Below are 27,198 nucleotides of genomic sequence, written 5' to 3' on the forward strand. Positions count from 1 at the left end.
CAATGGTGGCGTGGGCACTTTATAAATGTGGACTATTTCCTTTACAATACAATAGTTAAATCGGAGCAAATCAAGAGCAAATATTAGATTAGATTAGATTAGATATTAAAATTGTGATTCGTTGTGGGCAATTATAACATCTAAAAATAAATAAAAAATAGATTTAAGTTTAAAATATTTAAAGAATATTAAAATTAAAAAAAAATGTTGGGCTAATAGAATCTATTCGGTCTTTTTAATGTCCTAAATAAAAATTTAGGACTTTAATTAGTTAATTAGGCCTAAAAGTTTAATAATATAAATATTTCGATATTATTTATTTTTACTAATATTTATAATCTTATCATTTAAATTTTATTATTTATTTACTAGTAATTTTAAAAAATTAAAATAAAATTAAAAATTAAAATGGGGAAATGGGTAGGGGATGGGGATTTCACCTCATCCCCGTCCCCTCCCCGAATAAGAAATTGGTTAAAAAAATTTCTCCGTCCCTTCTCCGAATAAGAAATTGGGTATGAAATTATCCTCATACCCTCCCCGAATGGGAAAAATCCCCGAGAGTACCCGTCCCCGTGGGGATTTTTGCCATCCCTAATTACAACTTACCCCTAAATTGCCTCTTACTAACTAAACCGTTAGATTTTATGGAAGCACGTTCAATGCTGAATTTTAATTATATCATCAAATTTCTTTTAGCTCCTTAAACTCCATTTTATTTGTAATTGCTTTATAAAATATTCAAAGCTTCATCAAGCGCCTGATGGACCATCATGGCTAAGGGTGTATTAGAACGAAACTGAAATATGTTAGTTCAGTTCAATTTGGTCAGTTTAAATCGAATGGTTTAGAAAATATGAACTGATCAATTTTAATTTTTGAATTGAACCGAACCGAAAATCAATTGGTTCCTTATTAGTATTTTTGTATAAAACATGAATGATTAGTGATTATAATTGAATTGGACTAAAACAAATTCAAACTAAGGTGAAAAATATAAAATCTTAGATAATATGAAAGAAAAAATATTAAATTTTATAAACCGAAACGAACCGAATTTTTTTTACTCGATTTGGTTCATATTTGGTTCATAATGTTTTAAACCAAACTGATTTATACCCACCCCCTAATCATGGCCCTCTATCTTGAGTTATTCACCCTTGAGTTTGATACCAATTGTTGGGTTTCAAATGATTATACACTCAAATGGAACCCCTCATAACCAAAAACTAACAGAAACAATAAGAACACGGTGTTAAAATCTTAAATCAAGCGCAAAAAAGCACCCAAAATAGATCGATTATGAACAATTAACAACAAAAGATTCGATGGTTCAAAATTATAATGTGACCTACTTCCATCCAAGAATCATACTAATTGCTTTACTAGTTGTCAAATACATGATCACAAGATTGTTTATCACTCTATAGAGAAACTTTTTAGAAGAAATACTCCCCAATTTTTCTCTTAATAGTTATGAATCAACACCCCTAGAAAGGCTATTGATTTACTTTTCCTTATTTCCTATGATCGGTTGCTGCAACTTAATCCTTGCCAAGCTCCAACATAGTCCAAACACTTTTCATGGTACATGCATAGTGCACCTTCAGAAACTTTACAGCTCTTCTTAAAACCTCAGGCCTATAGAGTGCAATTTCGCACTTATATGCTTAGTACTCTCAGTTCTCGTGATGTTTCTGATTTATTTATCGGACGAGTAACACTTTTAGCTGTCATAATACAATGTGATTGACTTCTGAGCATGACTTAATTTTGAGATCATTACTTTTTGTTAAATGATCTCCTCCAGAGCTTCTACCTATGCAGTCTTTTTAGACCTCTATAGTTGATAAAGCATGTTCAAGGTGAAGGCTTGTTTTCCAATCTATAGTCCAATTATAGACTGGAAATGGTCAGGCTTAATGCACCTTCAAAAGCTTCACAATTTGTATTGAAACCTTAAGCCTTAGAATGCTACAAATTTTAAATCCATATACTTAGTGCTCTTATGATTTGTTTGATTTTTACTTAGATGAAGAGCATTTTAGCTATAGAATACATTGTAACTAATTCGAAGCATGCCTTAGCTACGAGATCATTCATTCTAGCCAAATGCCCCCTTTAGAGATTCTGCTATTGTTGCGTATTAAGCCTCTATATCAAAGCAATTACATGTCGAAGGCTTGCTTTGCAGTTAACAGCGCAATTATATAGATTAAAGGTGTAAATCCATAAAACTACCATACTTCAATCTTTAGACTCCATAGATCAAACCGTAACTTAGTGTGCCTTTCAATCTCAGTTAACATCTTACCGCTTTCCAAGTCTTGCCATGTGCTTGCCGCAAACACTGACAATTTGAGAAATGTCAGGCATCGTAAGCACATTAAGCAGCCGACAACAATCTTCTTCATTTCTTCATTGTCAATTTCCTTCTTGGAACATTGCTCCATTGAGAGTCTGCTGGAATTGCTCCAATTATTATTATTTTTGTTTTTTTTTTTTAAAAAAGAAAACCCTGCAATATGAGTATAAGACTAAGCAATGGTCCTTTTTTTTCCCCATTCTTGACCCTAAAGTATTTGAGTATGCAATAAAAATTGTTTATTGATAACTAAGAGTTAATAGTGGGCGGCTTTAGGTTTTGTTTACAAAATTGACAACAAATTAAGATTTTTCAAATTCACAGGTAAGAATTTTTTCATTTGTTCATAGATTTTCCGGTTTAAAGAAAACTTAAAAGAAAAAGATGTATCATTTGATTTGTAATTAAAAAAATTTTAATATTGTATGATATGTTTGATTTGCATAATTTACATAAACATTAATATAGATATTATATATCCTAAAGAGAAATTATCATTGCACTACCTTTATTTTGCCTTTTGTTCATCCAACCACTACAAATTTTTAACATGTATTTTGCACCACATTTCTTTTCACATTTGTATCAACTAGCCACTTTTACATTAACACTATTAAATAATTTTAATAAAATGACAATTTTACCCTCAAATAAATTAAAAGACAAGTTTATCTTATAAAAACTTTTAAAATTAAAAATTATAATAATAAAAATTATCCCTAAATTTAAAAATAAATCCTAAAATTAGAATTTTTATTTTTAATAAAAATTATTTTAATATAAAATTATAATTATAAAAATAATTGCAAAATTTTGGGATTTAATAAAAATCCCCTAAATTATTAAAATTTTAGGATTTATTCTTTTAAGAAATAAATTCAGTTATTTTAATAAAATTTTACAAAATTATAGTTTTTTAATAAATAAATTCATTTATTTTTATTAAAATTTTTTAAAATTATAATTTTTAATCAAAATAATTATTAAAATTTTGTAAAATCTAAATTTAGAAAAAATCAGTTGGGCACCTCTATTTGGGATTTATTTTTTATTAAATTTAGGGATATTTTTATGATTATAATTTTTAATTTTAAAAGTTTTTATAAGATAAAATATTTTTTTAATTTATTTGGGGGTAAAATTATTATTTTATTAAATTTATTTAATTGTATTAATAGAAAAGTGGCTAGTTGGTACAAATGTGAAAAGAAAGGTGGTGCAAAATATATGTTAAAATTTTATATTAGTTGGATGAAAATAAGCTAAAATAAAAGTGGTGCAATGATAATTTCCCTATCCTAAAACTTAATTGACTTAATTCTTACAGTGCAAGGAAGAGGTTTCCAAGTTTAAATCTAAAGGCTTGTATTTAATTTGGGGTTGGGAAAGCACTGAGAAATAAATGTAACTAAGGAAAAAAAAAAAAAGTCATGCAGTCCAAATAAGTAGATATATTTAATATGAGGTGGGGATGGGTGAACTGTAATTCAGAAAAAATAAAATAAAATTTCATATAAAGTTGAGGGCGTGTTTTAATGGTTTCTTAATTTAAATTGATTTGTTGGATATTTAGCTAAAATGAGAGTAGCTCTCTAATAATTATTGCATTATTACAAACATATCCAACGGTTATAATAGCGCGCTGAATCAATGCTTCAGAAGGATGACAGTCTGAGTGGAGCCAACACGGTTTTGAAAAAATTGAAAAAAGGGGTTAAAAAAGAAAAAGAAAAAGCGATTTGAAAAGGAAATAAACGCTTTCAATTGAATTACTACCACTACACTCCAATACTCTATTATTGTTTGTTTGCCTGCCTGTGGAAAAAAAAGTCCCAAGTTTCTTTGAAAGGTAAGCTAGTGTGAATGTTTTCATCCGTGCAACTTACTTGATGAATGAAGTTTTCATCCCTGACCTTGATGTTTCCGGGGGCTGCAATCATTTCAGCTGATCTATTCCATTTTGTTAAGGGGAGAATTTAGAGTGGCTTTAACTGTTAACAAATAGCCTAATGTAAGACTTGATCAACTTCCTGCCCTGTTGTATGCTTATGAATTTTGATAGAGTTATGAGTTTGCAGAAGCTACTGTATTATATGGTGTTAGAGGCTGTAAAAATGAGGCAGATCAAACACACATTTAACTTTCAATGACAGTTTACTGGAAGTAAATTTCCTATGACCCTCCAGGTGACTAATCAATGAGAACTTGACAATAACAAAAGAAAGTGTATGAGCTTTGCAGGCGGGCACGCCAATCTTGACTGCATGGCACCATCCACCATTTGCAAGTGAATATCATTATTGTTTAATCAACATGGTGGAGTCCACTGGGACCACACCACATGGTCAGTCTTATCTCTATTCCTCAATTTTCAGTATTCCATACATCAAGCCAATTTCAGTTTTGTTATCAATTATAATTTCATTGTTGGTGACGATTCTGATTCCTTTCTTTCTGACAAAACGGAACCATGGTTGCTGTGGGAGAGATCTTACTCAACGCCTTCTTTCAGGTGTTGTTTGACAGGTTGGCTTCCCGTGATTTGCTCAGCTTTGTCCGTCAACTTGGAGGCGGGGTCGATTCCGAGCTCAAGAAGTGGGAAAGAAAGCTGAAGATGATTCAGGCGGTGCTCAACGATGCAGAGGAGAAGCAACTGACTGACGAGGCTGTGAAGATGTGGCTGGACGATCTCCAAGACTTGGCTTATGACGCTGAGGACATTCTTGATGAGTTTGCTACTCAAGCCTTGGAAAGCAAGTTGATGGCGCAAAATCACGATAGTTCTGGCCAGGTTCTCAGTTTCATCCCGGCTGGTTTGAATCCGAATGCTATTATGTTCAATTATAGCATGGGGTCCAAGATTAAAGATATCACTAGCCGGCTGGAGCAACTCTGCCAAGAAAGAATTGAACTTGGACTGCATCGGATTACCGGAGAGGCATCATCAACTGCTGCTGCTGCTGCACACCAGAGGCCACCCAGTTCGAGTGTCCCAACAGAACGTGAAGTATTTGGAAGAGAAGAAGATAAGGCCAAAATTCTTGATATGGTATTGGCCGATACCCCAAGTGATCATGCCAACTTTGTTGTAATACCCATTGTTGGCATGGGCGGGATAGGAAAAACAACGCTTGCCCGGGAAGTCTGCAATGACAAGGCCGTTGAAGATTCCAAGTTTGATGTAAAAGCATGGGTTTGCGTATCCGACGTCTTTGATGTTTTGGGCATCTCAAAGGCACTTCTCGAGTCAATCACCCGCAGGCCTTGTCTTCTAAACAGTTTAAATGACGTGCAGGTTGAGCTGAAAGCAGCTGTGGATAAAAAAAGGTTCCTGCTGGTCTTAGATGATGTTTGGAACGAGGACTACAGCTTGTGGGTAGACTTAAAAGCTCCGTTACTGGTTGCTGCACCAAACAGTAAGATGATCGTCACCACACGCAATTCAAATGTTGCATCAATAATGAGACCCATCGATCGTCACCACACGCAATTCAAGTATTACGATCTCAAGAGTCTGTTAGATGATGATTGCTGGTCCATTTTCATAAACCATGCATTTGAATCTACAGACCTTAGCGCACATCGAATTTCAGAATCATTCCGCGAGAAAGTTGTTGGCAAGTGTGGGGGCTTGCCTCTGGCAGCAAAAACACTCGGGGGCCTTCTTCGTACTAAAACGCATGCTGAGTGGGACGGTATATTGGATAGCAAAATATGGTATTTACCTAGGCAAAGCAGCATTCTCCCCGTGTTAAGATTGAGTTACCATCATCTTCCTTCTCATTTGAAAAGATGTTTTGCTTTTTGTGCCATCTTTCCAAAAGATTATGCATTCACTGAGAGGGAGCTGACTTTCTTATGGATGGCTGGAGGTATTATTCGACAGTCAAGAAACAATGAGCAGCTGGAAGATTTGGGCAGCAAGTGCTTTGGTGATCTAGTGTCGAGGTCAATTTTTCAACAAACAGCAATCTCTGATAGTTCTAAATTTGTATTGCACGACCTTATCCATGATCTTGCTCAATTGGTCTCTGGAGAAACCATATTTAGGTTAGAGGAGGCCAATACTCTGTCAAGAAGATTTGAAAGGGTTCGCCATTCCTCCTATGCCCGTGATTTCTGTGATGGTAGAAATAAGTTGGAGGTTTTCAATGAAATTGAACATCTACGAACATTCTTGCCATTTTGCACAAGAGGTGGCGTTACTTCTGGTTGGATAACTAGCACGGTTCACTACGATTTGTTGCCGAAGTTCAAAAGGTTGAGAATGCTATCTTTACAAGGATACCGTATCGGTGAGTTACGAATTCCATTTGAAGATTTGAGACTTCTAAGGTTCCTCAACCTTGCTGACACTGACATAAGAAGTTTACCTGAGTCAACATGCAAATTGCTGAACTTGGAAATTTTGATATTAAGAAATTGTTCCCGTTTGATAAAGCTTCCGCAGAAAATGAGGAATTTGATCAATTTACGTCATCTCGATATAAGACGTGCAAAGCTGCTGAAGGAGATGCCGTTTGGAATGAAAGAGTTGAAGAAGCTTCAAACATTGTCCAATTTTATTGTAGGCAAGGGTGAATCTGCATCTGGTTTGGAAGATTTAAAAAGTTTAAACTTTCTTTGTGATGAACTCTGCATTGCTGGATTAGAGAATGTGAATAGTCCACAGAATGCAAGAGAAGCCGCATTATGTGAGAAGCACAATCTTGAAGCATTGACTCTAGAATGGGGGTCTCAATCTGACAGTCCTCGGGATGCAGTACTAGAAGAGAATGTACTTGACACTCTACAACCTCATGAAAGTATAAAAGAGCTGGCAATCAGGCACTATGGTGGTGCAAGATTTCCACTTTGGATCGGAGATCCTTCATTCTCCGAGATGAAGGTCCTTGAATTGGAGAACTGTGACAATTGTGTATCTTTGCCATCGCTTGGCCGTTTGAGTTCACTTAAACACCTTGCTGTTAAAGGGCTGAAGAAACTAAAAAGCATAGAGTCTGAGGTTTATGGGGAGGGTTTGTCAATGCCTTTTCCATCATTGGAGATTCTAAGTTTCGAGAATTTGCCAGAATGGGAGCATTGGGACACGGATATCAAAGGAAATGCACTTGTTGAAATATTTCCTCGTCTCCATAAACTTTCCATTGTGAAATGTCCCAAACTCTCTGGAGAACTGCCTGACCTCCTGCCCTCCTTGGAGACACTTGTTGTTAGTAAATGTGAAAAGTTGGCAGTTCCATTGTCTCGCTATCCGATGCTCTGCAGATTAAAAGTTGATGAGTGCAAGGAACTAGCGTGCGGTCGTCCAATTGATTCTAAGTTGATAAAGTCTTTGACTATTTCAAATAGTTCCTTAGACATGAATGGATGCAAGGGGATGCTATACAATGGTCCAGCTGGCTCTTCACTGCCAAAGCCCATGATTGCTACAAATGTTTTGGAGTTCGGAAAATTATTGAAGCCCATGATTGCTACAAATGATTTGGTAATTGGCAATTCTGAACAGCTCAAGTCATGGAGTACTTTTATTGGACCAGGGCTACATTTGCTCGCTCGCAATGAGGAGGTATCAATTGAAGAAAGTTGCGTACGTCTTGTTTCGGTTCCAGAGATCAATTTCTTTCCCAGAAATCTGCGCTCTCTTCGAATTTGCAACAGCACAGCTCTGAAATCCTTACCCGAGGAAATGATGGAAAACAATTCACAACTCGGGAGGTTGTATATCAGAGATTGCGACTCTCTAACATTCATCGCAAGACGGAGGCTACCAGCATCTCTTAAAAGGCTTGAGATAGGAAATTGTGAGAAATTGCAACGTCTGTTCGATGATGAAGAGGATGCTTCTTCTTCTTCTCCTGCATCCTCGTCTTCCCCAGTGATGCTGCAACACCTGAGAATAGAGAACTGCCCAGAGCTCACCAGTTTATCATCGGGTGTCCAATTCCTTGAGGCGCTTGAAGACCTCAAGATAGAGCATTGTCCAAAGCTGGAGTCAATACCGGATGGCCTGCCCAATCTTAAATGTTTACAGAGCATTTCTATAGATGGATGTCCAAGTCTTGTTTCCTTCCCAGAAAGAGGGCTTCCCAACGCCATTTCAAGGGTTTACGTTTGCAGTTGTGACAAGCTCGAAGCCTTGCCCAATGATTTGCACAAACTCAACTCTCTTCGAGATTTAAGCATACAGCTGTGTCCAAATCTTGTATCGTTTCCAGAAGAAGGTTTTCCTACCAATCTAACATCACTTAGAATTCGAAATTTCAAAATGTACAAGACACTCGTCCAGTGGGGGTTGCACAGGCTTACCTCTCTTAGAGACCTCCAAATTATTGGATGTGATGATGAAGCAGAGTGTTTTCCAGACGAGGAGATAGGAATGACGCTGCCCACCTCTCTCACTCAACTGGAACTTTGGGAATTCCAAAATTTGGTATCTCTGTCTTCGACGGGTTTTCAGAGCCTCACCTCTCTTCAATCTTTGTGGATCTGGGGTTGCCCAAATCTCACATCATTTCCAGAGGTGGGCCTTCCATCCTCACTTTTGAGATTAATTATTGGGGATTGTCCAAAGCTTAAAAAAGCGTGCAAAAGAGATGAAGGAAAAGAGTGGCCCAAAATTGCTCACATCCCTCTGGTTTGGATAGACGGAAAATTCATGTACGTTCCGGAGTCAGAGGAGTAGATTCTACTATTAAGGTTAAGGTCAGTTGATTTGTATTATTCGCTATAACAAGCTCCTCCTTTTTTAAAAAAAAAAATAATAATTTTGCAGTCACTCACGTGATTCCCTTTTCACAAGTCGGATTGTATGTTGAGGCTATTTGCCTTTTAATCGCAGATTAAATTATAACACTTATCTTAAAATTTAATACCATACACAGATAGACGATTTTTTAATCCAAAGTTTTTTTTATTCACTTCAGTTAGCATTTTTTTTTCCCCAAATCATGCAAGCCGACAGTTTCAATCAAGAATTGGAGGATGTGAATGGGATTTTTGTGAAAGAGTAACATAATGGATGACCGAACATTTCATCTCTGATCTCAAAGTCAACAGAATTTTATTCACTCATTGACTTTTCAACTGCTGTGGTTATTTATGGGTGACAGAAAGATAAGGGCAATTACAAAAAATTTGCAAAATTTGTCAATTTCTTAGATGGTAGATATATCGACATTTTAGATTTCAGATATTTGTCACCAATTTCATTCCTTTTTTTTTTTTTTTTTCAAGCAAGTTTGACTAATTTTAACCAGAATTGGAGTATAATATTTTGGAGCAAGCATACTTGAAATTTCTGTCTTCAATATTTTGATGCTTTTTTAATTTTTGATCTAGTAAAAATACATTGCCTTCACAGGCAGGATTCTAGTCTTGGCTTTCACCTCTCTAACTCACCTGTCCCCATTGGGATTCCAGAAATTGAAATTTCTGTCTTCAATGGGTTTTCAAAGCCTCGCCTCTCTTCGATTTTTGTGGATCGGGAATTGCACAAATCTCACATCATTTCCCGAGGTCGAGGAAAAGAGCGGCCCAAACTTGCTCGCATCCCTTGGGTTATGATAGATGGAAAATTCATATACGATCCAGAGTCAGAGGTGTTGATTCTCTTATTAAGGTCAGCTGATTTCTATTATCCACTCTGACAAACTCCAAGACCGGGTTTTTTTTTTTTTTTTTTTTTAATTTTGCAGTTCTGTATAATTGAAATGCCACTCACTTGTTTCCTTCTTCACAGGTCAGATAGTATGTTGAGGCTATTTGCTTTTTATCGGTGTTTGTCAAGGTAATTAGTGCTGCCTCATAGGTTGATTACTCACAGATGAAATCATAACTTTTATCTTAAAATTTAATAGCATACACAGATAGATGATTTTTAGTCCAAAGTTTTTTGATTCACTTCAATCAAAATTTTAGATTGCAGATTTTTGTCAAGTATTTCATTACAATTTTTTCATTTTTTATTTTAAACCAGAATATGAGTATAACATTTTGGAGCGTGCATACTCTGATGCATGCAATTAACTGTTTTTAATCATTGGATTTTGAAATTAATGATGGTAAGATGTGTACTTATTCTGTCTTCCAACAACCTTGTCCTCTTTCTTCGGTCGCATATCTAATGAATATTTCTCTGTTTAGTTAAGGATGAATGCTTGGAGTGGGGTACTTGGTAACATTTCTGCCTCAGATGAATCCCTGAAGAAATGCCTGCAGTTCCTGAGACCAAATACAGGTCTGATTCAAACAGCACCTTTCCCAGAAAATATGATCCAAGGCAAAGTCATGTTCTGATAATGTTTCCTTAAGTACAAAGTTGCAAGGAAACTTGATTCATTAACTACAGTTTTTTATTTTTAGGACCTTGTATCTGAAAGGTTCAGTGTATTTTTTTTTTTTTCAAATTATTTGTTCAGATCCCAGAGGAGTATATATGCTTTAGAGTACAAAACACTTATGATCAAATTCATTTTTTTTTTTAATCTCAGGGAGAAGAAGTGGTCAGTTTCAATCCGGAATTGGAATATGGCAAATTGGTTCAAGCACACACACCCGGTCACTTGGTCAGTGAACCTGAGCTTTATGCAGTTTTTTCAACTGAGTGATTTTTGGAACGCATATTGGTGTAAGGAAATCAAAAGAAATTTATGCATAGTCAAATTCTGATATTTGCTATATATTATACATTCTAAAGTTTCTCCAGTTTGTTCTCAGATTACCATCATTTTTTGCCTTCACCAAAAAAAAAAAAAAAAAATCGAGTGGCTTTCCGGTGGATATTTAATTGGAGGTATGACTGGATTTTTTTCACTTCTGTAAATCTTGCATTTTAAACTGGCAAATTTAACTTTAATTTTAATACGACTTTGTTGGTGCCTTGTGCTCCAGAAACTAGAAAGATGTGTAGTTTTCAGATAAAGGGGCTTGTAAATTCTCTAGTAAGAATCCAATAATTTGCTTTTGCACGTTCATTTTATTTGTGGATCCTTGCATCTGAATTTGATCAATCCAAAAGGAATTGCTTTTAGACAGAAGAAGAATTGCAGTACCTAGCCTATGACATAGTATATGGACCTGCAAACCTGTAACTATTAGTTTGAGGTAAAAAATTCATGACCCTCACATGTTAACTTCTTCTAGTTACTTTCATGAAAAACACATTTAAGAAATTTGCAATTTTTTCTTAGTTTTGTATACCGATGTTGTTTTCTGTTTTAGCATTTGTATAACCTACTGTATTATATTTTGGCAGTTGCAGTATCTAAGGTATCTTTTGCATTTAACTTGCTTTATTTGTTTTACTTGTGACTTAAGAAAACCAATATTTGCCAGAGATTTAGAGAAGCATATCAAGATGCTTGGCAAACTTGACAAACTTCAAGATCCTTCATTCTTCACAACGCAAAACTTGTGAGTACACTTATGCCCGCAATTATTGTGAAACGCTTGCAATTTTGATGCAGCGAAATGGTTTGTTGATGCAAAGGTTTAAACTTCTAAGATTTACACTGCAGGGTAGTTGGATGCTGTATAGTCAAAAGGCCACCAACATCAAGAACTATAACTCCAAGACCGGGTTTGCATTAATTCAATCAGCTGAAATAATGATGCAAATGATACTATCAGCTGGACTTAGAGACCAGTCAGATCAATCATCCTTTTATCAACAGTTAATGTCATGATGGTGGCTATCGGAGGAAACAAAGGATGTGTCGGAATCAATATGAACAGTGAGAAGAATGAGAGGAGCTTTGATTATAAGTAGGCTCAATGAACTCATGCTGGTAAGTGGTAATTAAAGAAATTTGTACGCTTAGTAGAGTTTCAATATTTTCTGTTTGGGATATAGTTGATAATTTGATACTCTGATTAAGAAGCCTGATTATAGTAGCTGACTTTTTTTTGGTGGTTTGCTGTTGTTTATTCTTTCGATTAATTTCAACATTAGGTTGATCTGTTGAAGAACAAACTTGGGTTTGATTATGCTTTAACTACAAGGAAGAGCCAGACTTGGATGCAGGCGTTCAGCTTTTAATGGGTAAGAACAAATGTATGCTTTAACCATGTTTCTCACTTATTACAATGCACGCATTGAAGGCATCTGAGCTGATCCTGAAAATGTGATGGAAATACTTCTCTGTTTACATAAAACAGACAAATAGAGATCTCTGATCATGCCTGAGAATTCGTTGCATTTAAAATTTCTACCATTGCCAAAAATAGAATAAACTAGGGATACATTAGCTTAAGACTCAATTTTGAGAAGGAAGTTTGCACATGCAGCCTAAAAAATCATGTCCGTGTTGTATACTTGTATGTTTCTTTGGGAAATGAAAGATTCTGTGTGTTCTTTCATTTCAAGTTTGCTGAAATCACATTTGTTTTCTTAGATGCTTTTGGGAAGGTAACAAGATCAATTTCATAAATGCTGGGGTAAGATGCATCACGCAGTGCTACTCAACATGAGAATTCCCGGCCGCATTACCTGTATGTTGAGTGATCGCACAGTACAACCTTTAGAAGCTTGTAAGGAGTAGACAACTAGATGCAAATAGTTTCAATATGGATTCGCATCAAATGATCTCTTGCCAGTGATTACTATAACCTCTATCCCAAAATTCTTGGAACTGGTCATACCAATAATGAAGTATTGTGTACGTTGAAGACATAGCTCAAGGCCTTGCGAAAGCTCCGTCAGCCTTTGTATTGGAAAACAGTTGGTTGTAGTTGCTTCTGAATGATATTATTAATAGATACTGTAAAAATGAAGTGTGCCACTCATTTTCAGAGCCCTGTTAAGATGTGTTGGTAATGTGTTTGAAGGTTGTTTGATTTGTGTTGTATTCAGCTATAAATCAAAGATTCAGAACATGGTTATGTTACTGGTTTCCAAATAAAAAAATTGCCTTGTGATGTTAGTGTTCATTGTTTTCACAGGAGATCAGGTTCCCTGTTGATGAATCAAGAAGGCAAACGCATCCATGTCTTAAGTTCAAATGTGTCTCTTCTATTTTCTATTACTGACTCCTTTATTTTGATTTCTTCATTGTAATGGAATTGGTTTTCATTCCAAATTAGTCAAAACCTCCAAGAGTCATTAAGTTCTGTTAGCATTTGAAGATAGAACTAGAACTAAATGATTGACTGGATTAAATTCCGATAAAGAATTAAGTGATGTATTTAGAGATATTATGTTTTTTTTTTTCATTTGTTCAATTTGGTTAGTGGTGATTTCTTAAAGACTCAATCCATGTGCGTTTATGCATTTTTCTTTTGCCTTAATTTCTGTTTCTTGGGGAGTTTATACAGATTCTTATTTTATGCTTCACATGCCACATGAAAGATCGAAGCCTTTTGTGTGATTAGAACTGACTTGCATCACAGTAACTTTAAACCACTGCGACATTTTTATAATAACAGTCTGAGATCTCCCTGAAGGATTCAAAGCATTTTATTTTATATTAAACTCCTTTATGTGGGTTTCGACACTACCACAAGTTCTTTAAATACTAAAACGATTTTGAGTCTTTTGTATCATCTGATTGAAATACATGAAAGCACTCGTGGCTGCAAAAATACAGTTGGGGCTATTTCTAAAGTCTTCAACAGCATTTTCCTTTTAACCTTTATCCTCATGGTTGTTTTTGCAGTTGTTCTTTAAGAAAACATTTAAAAGGTTCTCTTTATGGATTTTTGAAAATAATTTGAACATAAGCAATTTTCAGAGAAGCACTTTAGATGTCTGGCATTTAGAAAATTTTATTTCGGTGTCACATAAAATACTTAGGAAGTTAAATTTATTTATTTATGAGCATGTGCCAGTGCCCAGTGGCGTCCTCTTCACTTGTGATAGTCAAATGTGTTATACGATACAATATTAGCTTGACCGTAGCACAGAGGAGAATAGGGTTGGTGTTGGTCTGAACCAGCTTATGTAACAGCTGCCAAAGGATAATTTAATTGTACTTTTGAGTAAAGCTTTTGCAAATTAAACAAGTGATAATTTGTTTATATTAAGAAAAACTTAAAGGATAGGGCCATTTTAACTCACCAAACTACACATTAAAAATCCACTTATAAAAATAGTTTTTAATTATTAAAATATTCCTAAATCAAATTATAATTATGGACAATAATTTTTTTTTTATATTTTACTCTTTGAAACTGTTTTTATATTCGATATTATTTTTTTCTTAAACTCTAAATTGATTTTTTTTCATTTTTGATTAATTTTAAAACATATATAAAGTGATTCATATTGATTTTATACTGACAAACTATTATAGCACATTGAAAAAATAATTAAATCGTTCTTATTTACATAGTGAAAATGCAAATAGCTCATTCAAATGTTAAGGAATTGGAGAGCTGCTGCTGGAGATGAAAGATGTGAATTAAACATCAGAAAAAAAATTATGTTCACTATCTTGCCAGACCAAGCACCGAAAAGCGTCGTAAAGAAAAATTAGATAATTTAGAAGATAAAGCACGTGGAATGGTGGCAGAAAGCAAGTAATGATAACTCTTTCGACAAACTAACATATACCAAAATGCAATATCGGCCCTAATAAAAAATGAAAATAAAAATTCATTACGAATACGTGTTAAAGATATCCCAAGTATTGATGTGACTGAAATATTTGAGATTGAAGAAGAAATAAGACTCAAAATCAATTGGGAGGAATAAATGAGAAACCTCAATACCAAAAAATACACGCACAAATCCTAATACTAATTGTAATCACGGATAAAAAGCATAATACGAATAAATTACATGGGCAACTATTCCATTGAGAAATTAATTAAATCGTGTATTAATATTTTGTATACATATATTTTTCTATGTATAACTTTCGGTAATTTAGTTTTCCACTTATCATTTTTACTCCAAAAAAAATAATTGAGAATATTATTTATGTTTTGGTACAAAATATTTGAACAATATACAAATTTTCAGTTTAATAAATCTAAACATCTATTAAGTTATAAATGAATTTAATGGGTTTAATTAATAAAATTACTATTATTATATAAATTGGGTTTAGTAATGGTATATTGGGTGGGTTTGTTGAGTAAATTTTAAAATTTAAAGATGGGTTTATTTAGTAAATGAGTTAAGGGAATAGTTTGTTGGGATTCACGTAGCCCCACCAAATTCAAAAGTAAAATTTTTGAAAAAAAGAAGCTATTGAGTTACTCTTTTAAAAAAAGAATTAAAATGTCAAGAATACCTTTATTTAATTTTATAATCTTATTTTATAGTCATATTTTATTTCCACCTTAACATAATTTTAAAAACCTTAACTAATAAATTCTATATTTTTTTTATAAAAGTTATCATTAATATCCAAACGGCTAAAGATTTTTTTTTTTTAAAAAAAAAGGAACTATGCTTACAAAAGTTGTATACATTAACAATAAATTTAGTCCAAAAAATAAAGTTATTCCAAACAAGCACTCCAATTCATCTTGCTAATGAATCAAGATGACTGAATCCTTCTCTAAGCCAAATCTATTTTCACTTTTAGGTCAGAAATTGTCATTAAAGAAGTGTTTGATAAAACATGCTCTGGGAACACTAATTCGTCAGATGGTTACTCCAATTTTATGAAATCAATGGGATTTCATCATATTTATAACATTCTTCTTTAATGTCTATTCTAACAAAGAAATCATATACAGAGAATAGGTTTCGTTAAAACTTTTACTAGAAAAACTAACCACAATTCATCATTCATTTATATCTTAAGTAAGCGTAAGATTTTATCATTAAAATCCCATCATGAAAAAACTCATGGGAGAAAAACTATAAAAATTGAAGAAAAAAGAGTATGGCGTGCATGTAAATTATATCGATTTTATCTATATGACAAATAAGACTCTCTTTTACAATGGCACGGATGCTTCATTGAGTAATCATGATTCTTGCTGGTAGTGCTTTGTTGTATCAATCTGCTAGCTATTCAGCTTTCTTTCTTTCTTTCTTCTTTTTATTTTTTTGTTTTCAAATAGCTTGTGGTTGTAGAAATATTTCAATTAAACTATACTTAAGTACTTATTTGGTATAACTTCTTTACTAGCTAAAAGAATTTTTTTTTTGGTTTTTTATAATTTAATTATACTTTAACTAGAGTTTTTGGGATTAAACAAGTGATAATTTCTCTCTATTAAGAAAAACTCAAAGGGTAGGGTTATCTCAATCCACCAAACTATTTATTAAAAATCCACTTATGAAAATAGTTTTTAATTATTAGAATGCCTCTAAATTAAATTACAATTATGGACACTAAAATATAGTAAAAAAAAATTTTTTTTTATTTTTTAAAACCGTCTTTACGTTCGGTATTATATCTTTTTCTTAAAATCTAAATTGATATTTTTTTTATTTTTGATTAATCTCAGAACACGTATAAAGTGATTCATATTGGTTTTATACTAACAAACTATCATAGCACATTCGAAAATAATTAACTCGTTCTTATTTGCATATGAAAAGGCAAATAGCTCATCCAAATGTTAAAGAATTGGAGAGCCGCTGCTGGAGATGAAAGATGTGAAAAGCATGGTAAAGAAAAATTACATAATTCTCACTTAGAAGAGGGAGAAAAAAAAAATACAATTAGAATGAGAGGTAGCCAGTAGCCAGTAGCCAGTAGCCACCATCACCAGTGAAACTATTTCACATAATAGAAGATAAAGCACGTGTAAATGGAGGCAAAAAGCAAGTAATGATAACTCTTTTCGACACACTAATACATATCAAAATGCAATATCGGTCCTAACAAAATGAAAATAAAAATTCATTACGAATATGTGTCGAAATAAGACTCAAAATCAATTGAGAGGAATAAATGAGAAACTGTAATACTAATAAAATACATTCACAAATCCTAATGCTAATTAAAATCACGGATTAAAAAAAATAATATGAATAAATTACAGGCGCAACTGTTTCATTAAGAAATTAATTCAATCGTGTATTAATATTTTGTACACATACATTTTCCATATATAACTTTTGGTAATTTAGTTTTCCACTTATCATTTTTACTCCAAAAAAATAATTGAGAATATTATTTATGTTTTGATGCAAAATATTTGAACAATGTACAAATTTTCAGTTTAATAAATCTAAACATTTTTCAAGTTATAAATGAATTTAATGGGTTTAATTAGTAAAAATACTATTATTTTATAAATTGGGTTTAGTAATGGTTATTGGTTATTTAAATGAGTTTGTTGAGTAAATTTTAAAAATTTAAAATTCAAGGGTGGGTTTATTTAGTAAATGGGTTAAGGCAGCAATTTCCCAAACTAAAATTTTTGGAAAAAGAGGATATTGAGTTTTTTTTTTAAAAAAAAGAATTAAAATGTTGAGAATACCTTTATTTAATTTTATAATCTTATTTTAAAAAATTTACCCAATAAATTTTATAATTTTTTATAAAAAATTATCATTAACATCCAAACAGCTAAAGATTAAAAAAAAAAAAAAAAAGGAAGGGAACTGTACTAGCAAAAGTTTCATTAACAATAAATTTAGCCAAAGAATAAAGTTATAGCTAAAAAGTGCTCCTATCCTATTTTTCTCTATTTTAACAATAATCTTCCAATCCGTTTTACAATGGACTTTAACAAATGGGCTCAATCTCTAAACTTCATTTTCTTTTGCTTACCCATGGCCATTAGCCAGAAAGCCCAAAACAATTTTAGGATCACATGTGTAAATGGAACTCCAAGATTGATCTAGAATTAACAAGACAAGATGAAGAGATGATCTTGTAACTAAGAATGAAGAAATTGAATCAAGACAGTACTCTAGTAAAACCCAGAAAACAGAGCTTGAAGAATCACGCACAAAGCAGTAAATTTGTAAAACCAGAATTGGAGCTTCACTTCTCAAGAGACGAAACAGGATACAATCTAGCTTTGGTCAACTTCGTTTGGCCACGTCATAAAGTCTTCCCCACAGTCTTTCCCGCCAAAACAGAAAAGCTTTAAAAGCCATTTACCTTCCTGAGTTACTTGCTCCTATTACATCAAGGCCCTGTAAGTCTATATTTATTATTACAAAAGCACCCTTAAACTGAGATTTGAAGCATACTTCAACAATGTTGAAGCGCATGATTTCACGGCTATGTTGCATCGTCAATTTTAGTGCTTTACAGTTAAGGGATAGTTTAAATTCATTACAAAGCATTCGCAAAGAAAATTATAAAAACCAATTATGGTTTTCGGTGAATTATTTTAAATAAAATTATAAAAACCAATATAAAATTATTACCCAGTAAAGACTTTAGAGACAAGTTCCCCCAACAGGATCAAGTGAATATGCCCCACAAAGATCACATGATCATTTCTTGTTCTTTTTCTTTTTGACAATTTTATCTGTGGTTTCAACTTTTATGCTTTATTGTCGTATCCCGTTGAGGGCTCCGCTGCACCCATTACAACTTACCCCTAAATTGCCTCTTACTAACTAAACCGTTAGAGTTTATGGAAGCGCGTTCAATGCTGAATTTTAATTATGTCATCAAATTTCGTTCAGCTCCTTTAACTCCATTTTATTTGTGATTTCTTCATAAAATAGTCAAAGCTTCATCAAGCTCCTAATGGACCATCATGGCTAGGGGTGCATTAGAGCCGAACTGAAATATGTTAGTTTAGTTCAGTTTGGTCAGTTTAAATCGAATGGTTTAGAACATATAAACTGATCAATTTTAATTTTGAATTGAACCGAACCGAAAATCAATTGGTTCACTATTAGTATTTTTGTATAAACATGAATGATTAGTGATTATAATTAAATTGGACTAAAAAAATTCAAAACTAAGGTTAAAAAAAATTCAAACTAAGGTGGAAAAAATAAAATCTTAGACAATATAAAAGAAAAAATATTAAAAATTTTTAACCAAAACGAACTATTTATTTTGACTCAGTTTGGTTCATATTTGGTTCAAAATTTTTTAAACCAAACTGATTTATTCCCACCCCCTAATCGTGGCCCTCTATCTTTAGTCATTCACCCTTGAGTTTGAAACCAATTGTTGGGTTTCAAATGATTATACACTCAAATGGAACCCTCATAACAAAAAAACTAACAGAAACAATAAGAACACGATGTTAAAATCTTAAATCAATTGCAAAAAAGCACCCAAAACAGATCAATTAGGAACAGTTAACAACAAAAGATTTGATGGTTCAAAATCATAATGTGACCTAATTCCATCCAAGAATCATACTAATTGCTTTACTAGTTGTCAAATACATGATCACAAGATTGTTTATCACTCTATAGAGAAAAACTTTTTAGAATAAATACTCCCCAATTTTTCTCTTAATAGTTATGAATCAACACCCCTAGAAAGGCTATTGATTTACTTTTCCTTATTTCCTATGATCGGTTGCTGCAACTTAATCCTTGCCAAGCTCCAACATAGTCCAAACACTGTTCATGGTGCATGCATAGTGCACCTTCAGAAACTTTACAGCTCTTCTTAAAACCTCAGGCCTATAGAGTGCAATTTCCCACCTATATGCTTAGTCCTCTCAGTTCTCGTGATGTTTCTGATTTATTTATCGGACGAGTAACACTTTTAGCTGTCATAATACAATGTAATTGACTTCTGAGCATGACTTAATTTTGAGATCATTACTTTTAGTTAAATGATCTCCAGAGCTTCTACCTATGTTGTGTTTTTAGACCTCTATAGTTGATAAAGCATGTTCAAGGTGAAGGCTTGTTTTCCAATCTATAGTCCAATTATAGACTGGAAATGGTCAGGCTTAATGCACCTTCAAAAGCTTCACAATTTGTATTGAAACCTTAAGCCTTAGAATGCTACAAATTTTAAATCCATATACTTAGTGCTCTTATGATTTGTTTGATTTTTTCTTAGATGAGGAGCATTTTAGCTATAGAATACATTGTAACTAATTCAAAGCAAGCCTTAGCTACGAGATCATTCATTCTAGCCAAATGCCCCCTTTAGAGATTCTACTATTGTTGTGTATTCAGCCTCTATATTTGGCAAAGCAATTACATGTCGAAGGCTTGCTTGCTTTCCAGTTAACAGCGCAATTACATAGATTAAAGGTGTAACCAGGCAAAGAACTTAGTTATTCTGCCAAGGTCTCCAACATACTCCAAATCCATATAACCACCAAACTTCAATCTTTAGACTCCATAGATCAAACCATAACTTAGTGTGCCTTTCAATCTCAGGTAACATTTTACTGTTTTCCACGTCTTGCCATGTACTTCCTGCGAACACTAACAATTTGAGAAATGTTAGGCATCGTAAGCAGCCGACAACACTCTTCTTCATTTCTTCATTGTCAATTTCCTTCTTGGAACATTGCTCCATTGACAATTTACTGGAAGTAAATTTCAATGACAATTTACTGGAAGTAAATTTCCTATGACCCTACAGGTGACTAATTAACGAGAACTTGACAATGACAAAAGAAAGTGTATGAGCTTTGCAGGCTGGCATGCCAATATTGACTGTATGGTGGAGTCCACTGGGACCACATCACATGGTCAGTCTTATCTCTATTCCTCAATTTTCAGTATTCCATACATCGAACCAATTTCAGTTTTGTTATCAATTATAATTTCATTGTTGGTGACGATTCTGATTCCTTTCTTTCTGACAAAACGGAACCATGGTTGCTGTGGGAGAGATCTTACTCAACGCCTTCTTTCAGGTGTTGTTCGACAGGTTGGCTTCCCGCGATTTGCTCAGCTTTGTCCGTCAACTTGGAGGCGGGGTCGATTCCGAGCTCAAGAAGTGGCAAAGAAAGCTGAAGATGATTCAGGCGGTGCTCAACGATGCGGAGGAGAAGCAACTGACTGACGAGGCTGTGAAGATGTGGCTGGACGATCTCCAAGACTTGGCTTATGACGCTGAGGACATTCTTGATGAGTTTGCTACTCAAGCTTTGGAAAGCAAGTTGATGGCGCAAAATCAGGATAGCTCTGGCCAGCTTCTCAGTTTCATCCCGGCTAGTTTGAATCCGAATGCTGTTAGGTTCAATTATACCATGAGGTCCAAGATTAACGATATTACTAGCCGGTTGGAGCAACTCTGCAAAGAAAGAATCGAACTTGGACTGCAACGGATTCCTGAAGGGGCATCATCAACTGCTGCTGCTGCACATCAGAGGCCACCCAGTTCAAGCGTCCCACCAGAACGTGAAGTATTTGGAAGAGAAGAAGATAAGGCGAAAATTCTTGATATGGTATTGGCCGATAGCCCAAGTGATCATGCCAACTTTGCTGTAATACCCATTGTTGGCATGGGCGGGATAGGAAAAACAACTCTCGCTCGGGAGGTCTACAATGACAAGGCCGTTGGAGATTCCAAGTTTGATGTAAAAGCATGGGTTTGCGTATCTGACGTCTTTGATGTTTTGGGCATCTCAAAGGCACTTCTCGAGTCAATCACCCGCAGGCCTTGTCTTCTAAACAGTTTAAATGAAGTGCAGGTTGAATTGAAAGTAGCTGTGGACGGAAAAAGATTCTTGTTGGTCTTAGATGATGTTTGGAACGAGGACTACAGCTCGTGGGTAGACTTAAAAGCTCCATTCTTGGCAGCTGCACCAAACAGTAAGATGATCGTCACCACACGCAATTCAAATGTTGCATCAATAATGGGACCAATTGAACATTATAATCTCAAGAGACTGTTAGACGATGATTGCTGGTCTATTTTCAAAACGCATGCATTGGAGGGTAGAGATCATAATGCACTTGAAATCTCAGAATCATTCCGCAAGAAAGTTGTTGGCAAATGTGGAGGCTTGCCCCTTGCTGCAAAAACACTCGGAGGCCTTTTGCGTACGACGAGGCATGATGCGTGGGATGATATATTAGAGAGCAAAATATGGGATTTACCTCAACAAAGTGGGGTTCTCCCAGTATTAAGATTGAGTTACCATCATCTTCCTTCTCATTTGAAAAGATGTTTCGCTTACTGTGCAATCTTTCCAAAAGATTATGAATTCAATGAGAAGGAGGTGACTTTTTTATGGATGGCCGGAGGAATTATTCGACAGTCAAGAAGCAAAGAGCGGCTAGATGATTGGGGTAGCAAGTGCTTCTATGATCTGGTGTCAAGGTCAATTTTTCAGCAAACAGCAATCTCTGATAGTTCTAAATTTGTAATGCATGACCTTATTCATGATCTTGCTGAATTGGTCTCTGGAGGGACCATTTTTAGGTTAGAGAAGTCCCCCAACTTGTCGTCAAGGGGATTTGAAAGAGCTCGCCATTCTTCCTACGCCAGTGATTGGTGTGATGGTAGAAATAAGTTTGAGGTTTTCTATGCAATTGAACATCTACGAACATTCTTGCCATTACGCATAAGAGGTGGCACTAATACTAGTTACATAACTAGAACGGTTCTATCTGATTTGCTGCCAAAGTTCGAAAAATTGAGGATGCTATCTTTACAAGGATACTGTATTGGTGAGTTACCGATTCCATTTGAAGATCTCAGACTTTTAAGGTTCCTCAACCTCGCTGACACTGACATAAGAAGTTTACCCGAGTCAACATGCAAATTGCTGAACTTGGAAATTTTGATATTAAGAAATTGTTCCCGCTTGATAAAGCTTCCAGCCAAAATGAGGAATTTGATCAATTTACGCCATCTCGATATAAGAGGTGCGGAGTTGCTGAAGGAGATGCCATTCGGAATGAAAGAGCTGAAGAAGCTTCAAATATTGTACAATTTCATTGTAGGCAAGGGTGAAACTGCATGCGGTTTGGAAGAATTAAAAAGTTTAAACTTTCTTTGTGATGAACTTTGCATTGCTGGATTAGAGAATGTGAATAATCCACAGAATGCAAGAGAAGCCGCATTATGCGAGAAGCACAATCTTGAAGCATTGACTCTAGAATGGGGGTCTCAATCTGACAGTCCTCGGGATGCAGTACTAGAAGAGAATGTACTTGACACTCTACAGCCTCATAAACGTATAAAAGAGCTGGCAATCAGGCACTATGGTGGTGCAAGATTTTCACTTTGGATCGGAGATCCTTCGTTCTCCGAGATGAAGGTCCTTAAATTGGAGAACTGTGACAATTGTGTATCTCTGCCATCGCTTGGCCTGTTGAGTTCACTTAAGCACCTTGCTGTTAAAGGGCTGAAGAAACTAAAAAGCATAGAGTCTGAGGTTTATGGGGAGGGTTTCTCGATGCCTTTTCCATCATTGGGGATTCTAAGTTTCGAGAATTTGCCAGAATGGGAGCATTGGGACACCGAGATCAAAGGAAATGCGCCTGTTGATATATTTCCTCGTCTCCAAGAACTTTCCATTGCAGAATGTCCCAAACTCTCTGGACAACTGCCTGAGCTCCTGCCTTCCTTGGAGACACTTGTTGTTAGTAAATGTGAAAAGTTAGTAGTTCCATTGTCAAGTTATCCGATGCTCTGCAGATTAGAAGTTGATGAGTGCAAGGAGCTAGTGTGCGGGACTCTAATTGATTTTAAGTTGATAAAGTCCATGACTATTTCAAATAGTTCATTAGACATGAATGGACGCAAGGGGATGCTATACGATGGTCTAGCTGGCTCTTCACTTCCAAAGCCCATGACTACTACAAATGTTTTGGAGTTTGGAAAATTATTGAAGCCTGGATTTCAGATATTAGAAACTTTGGTAATTGGCAATTCTGAACAGCTCAAGTCATGGAGGCAGCATGGGGATTGGAGTACTTCGATTAAACCAGTACAAGGGCTGAATATGCTCGCTCACAATGAGGAGGTATCAATTGAAGAAAGTTGCGTTCGTCTTGTTTTGTTTCCAGAGATCAATTTCTTTCCCAGAAATCTGCGCTCTCTTCTAATTAACAACAACACTGCTTTCAAATCCTTACCCGAGGAAATGATGGAAAACAATTCACAACTCGAAAGGTTGTATATCAAGGATTGCGACTCTCTAACATTCATCGCAAGACGGAGGCTACCAGCATCTCTTAAAAGGCTTGAGATAGAAAATTGTGAGAAATTGCAACGTCTGTTCGATGATGAAGAGGATGCTTCTTCTTCTTCTTCTTCTCCTTCATCCTCGTCTTCCCCAGTGATGCTGCAACACCTGAATATAAAGAACTGCCCAAAGCTCACCAGTTTATCATCGGGTGTCCAATTCCTTGAGGCGCTTGAAGGCCTCGAGATATGGGATTGTCCAAAGCTGGAGTCAATACCGGATGGCCTGCACAATCTTAAATGTTTACAGATAATTTATATACGGGATTGTCCAAGTCTTGTTTCCTTCCCAGAAAGAGGGCTTCCCAACACGATTTCATTTGTTGACATTTGCAATTGTGACAAGCTCGAAGCCTTGCCCAATGATTTGCACAAACTCAACTCTCTTCGATGTTTAAGCATACAGCTCTGTCCAAATCTTGTATCGTTTCCAGAAGAAGGTTTTCCTACCAATCTAACATCACTTACAATTGGATATTTCAAAATGTATAAGACACTCGTCCAGTGGGGGTTGCACAGGCTTACCTCTCTTAGAGACCTCTGGATCGTTGAATGTGATGATGAAGCAGAGTGTTTTCCAGACGAGGAGATAGGAATGACGCTGCCCACCTCTCTCACTCATCTGGACCTTTCGGGATTCGAAAAATTGATATCTCTGTCTTCGACGGGTTTTCAGAGCCTAACCTCTCTTCAATCTTTGTGGATCAGGGATTGCCCAAATCTCACATCATTTCCAGAGGTGGGCCTTCCATCCTCACTTTTGGAATTACACATTAGAGATTGTCCAAAGCTTAAAAAAGCGTGCAAAAGGGATCAAGGAAAAGAGTTGCCCAAAATTGCTCACATCCCTTGCGTTGAGATAGACGGTAAATTCATATACGATCCAGAATCAGAGGAGTAGATTCTATTACAAAGGTCAGTTGATTTGTATTATCCGCTATAACAAGCTCCTCCTAATTTTTTTTTTCTAAGTAATAATTTTGCAGTCACTCACGTGATTCCGTTTTCACAAGTCAGATTGTATGTTGAGGCTATTTGCCTTTTAATCGCAGATTAAATTATAACACTTATCTTAAAATTTAATACCATACACAGATAGACGATTTTTTTGGAGTATAATATTTTGGAGCAAGCATACTTGAAATTTCAGTCTTCAATATTTTGATGCTTTTTTAATTTTTGATCTAGTAAAAATACATAGCCTTCACCGGCAGGATTCTAGTCTTGGCTTTCACCTCTCTAAGTTATAAATGAATTTAATAAAATTACTATTATTATATAAATTGGGTTTAGTAATGGTATATTGGGTGAGTTTGTTGAGTAAATTTTAAAATTTTGAAATTTAAGGATGGATTTATTTAGTAAATGAGTTAAGTGAGTAGTTTGTTGGGATTCACATAGCCCCACCAAATTCAAATGTAAAATTTTTGGAAAAAGAAGCTATTGAGTTACTCTTTTAAAAAAAGAATTAAAATGTCAAGAATACCTTTATTTAATTTTATAATCTTATTTTATAGTCATATTTTATTTCCACCTTAACATAATTTTAAAACCTTAACTAATAAATTCTATATATATATTTTTTATAAAACTTATCATTAATATCCAAACGGCTAAAGATTTTTTTTTTTTTAAAAGGAACTATGCTTACAAAAGTTGTATACATTAACAATAAATTTAGTCCAAAGAATAAAGTTATTCCAAACAAGCACTCCAATTCATCTTGTTAATGAATCAAGATGACTGAATCCTTCTCTAAGCCAAATCTATTTTCACTTCTATGTCAGAAATTGTCATTAAAAAAGTGTTTGATAAAATATACTCTGGGAACACTAATTCGTCAGATGGTTACTCCAAGTTTATGAAATCAGTGGGATTTCATCATATTCATAATATTCTTCTTCAATGTCTATTCTAACAAAGAAATCATATACAGAGAAAATGTTTCGTTAAAACTTTTACTAGAAAAACTAATGACAATTCATCATTCATTTATATCTTAAGTAAGCATAAGATTTTATCATTAAAATCCCATCATAAAAAAACTCATGGGAGAAAAACTATAAAAATTGAAGAAAAAAGAGTATGGCGTGCATGTAAATTATATCGATTTTATATATATGACAAATAAGACTCTCTTTTACAATGGCACGGATGCTTCATTGAGTAATCATGATTCTTGCTGGTAGTGCTTTGTTGTATCAATCTGCTAGCTATTCAGCTTTCTTTCTTTCTTTCTTCTTTTTTTTTTTGTTTTCAAATAGCTTGTGGTTGTAGAAATATTTCAATTAAACTATACTTAAGTACTTATTTGGTATAACTTCTTTACTAGCCAAAAGAATTTTTTTTGGTTTTTTATAATTTAATTATACTTTAACTAGAGTTTTTGGGATTAAACAAGTGATAATTTCTCTCTATTAAGAAAAACTCAAATTTTTTTAATTACTAGAATGCGTCTAAATTAAATTACAATTATAGACACTAAAATATAGTAAAATTTTTTTTTTTACTCTTTAAAACTGTCTTTACATTCGATATCATATTTTTTTCTTAAAATCTAAATTGATATTTTTATTTTATTTTTGATTAATCTCAGAACACATATAAAGTGATTCATATTGATTTTATACTAACAAACTATCATAGCACATTCGAAAATAATTAACTCGTTCTTATTTGCATAGTGAAAAAGCCAAATAGCTCACCCAAATGTTAAGGAACTGGAGAGCTGCTGCTGGAGACGAAAGGATGTGAAAAGCATGGTAAAGAAAAATTGCATAATTCTCACTTAGAAGAGGAAGAAAAAAAAAATACAATTAGAATGAGAGGTAGCCA

The 27,198-nt window shown here is 34.4% G+C and overlaps 1 protein-coding gene across 48 annotated transcripts in view; it reads left to right on the forward strand.

The window, feature by feature from the left end:
- LOC107174248 (putative disease resistance RPP13-like protein 1) overlaps positions 1-27,198 on the forward strand; it is a 64,579-nt gene that overhangs the window by 23,507 nt on the left and 13,874 nt on the right. For 4 of the 48 annotated variants that reach the window (XM_052436509.1, XM_052436510.1, XM_052436511.1 and 1 more), the window contains exons 1-2: positions 4,623-7,253; positions 23,435-25,278. In XM_052436509.1, the coding sequence (XP_052292469.1) occupies positions 4,836-7,253; positions 23,435-25,264 (4,248 nt within the window). In that variant the 5' untranslated portion in view covers positions 4,623-4,835 and the 3' untranslated portion in view covers positions 25,265-25,278. The other 44 variants (XR_008052887.1, XR_008052886.1, XM_052436537.1 and 41 more) reach the window with 43 other exon arrangements.

The sequence above is a fragment of the Citrus sinensis genome, chromosome 3 (genome assembly GCF_022201045.2).
Source record: "Citrus sinensis cultivar Valencia sweet orange chromosome 3, DVS_A1.0, whole genome shotgun sequence".
NCBI classification, from domain to species: Eukaryota; Viridiplantae; Streptophyta; class Magnoliopsida; order Sapindales; family Rutaceae; genus Citrus; species Citrus sinensis.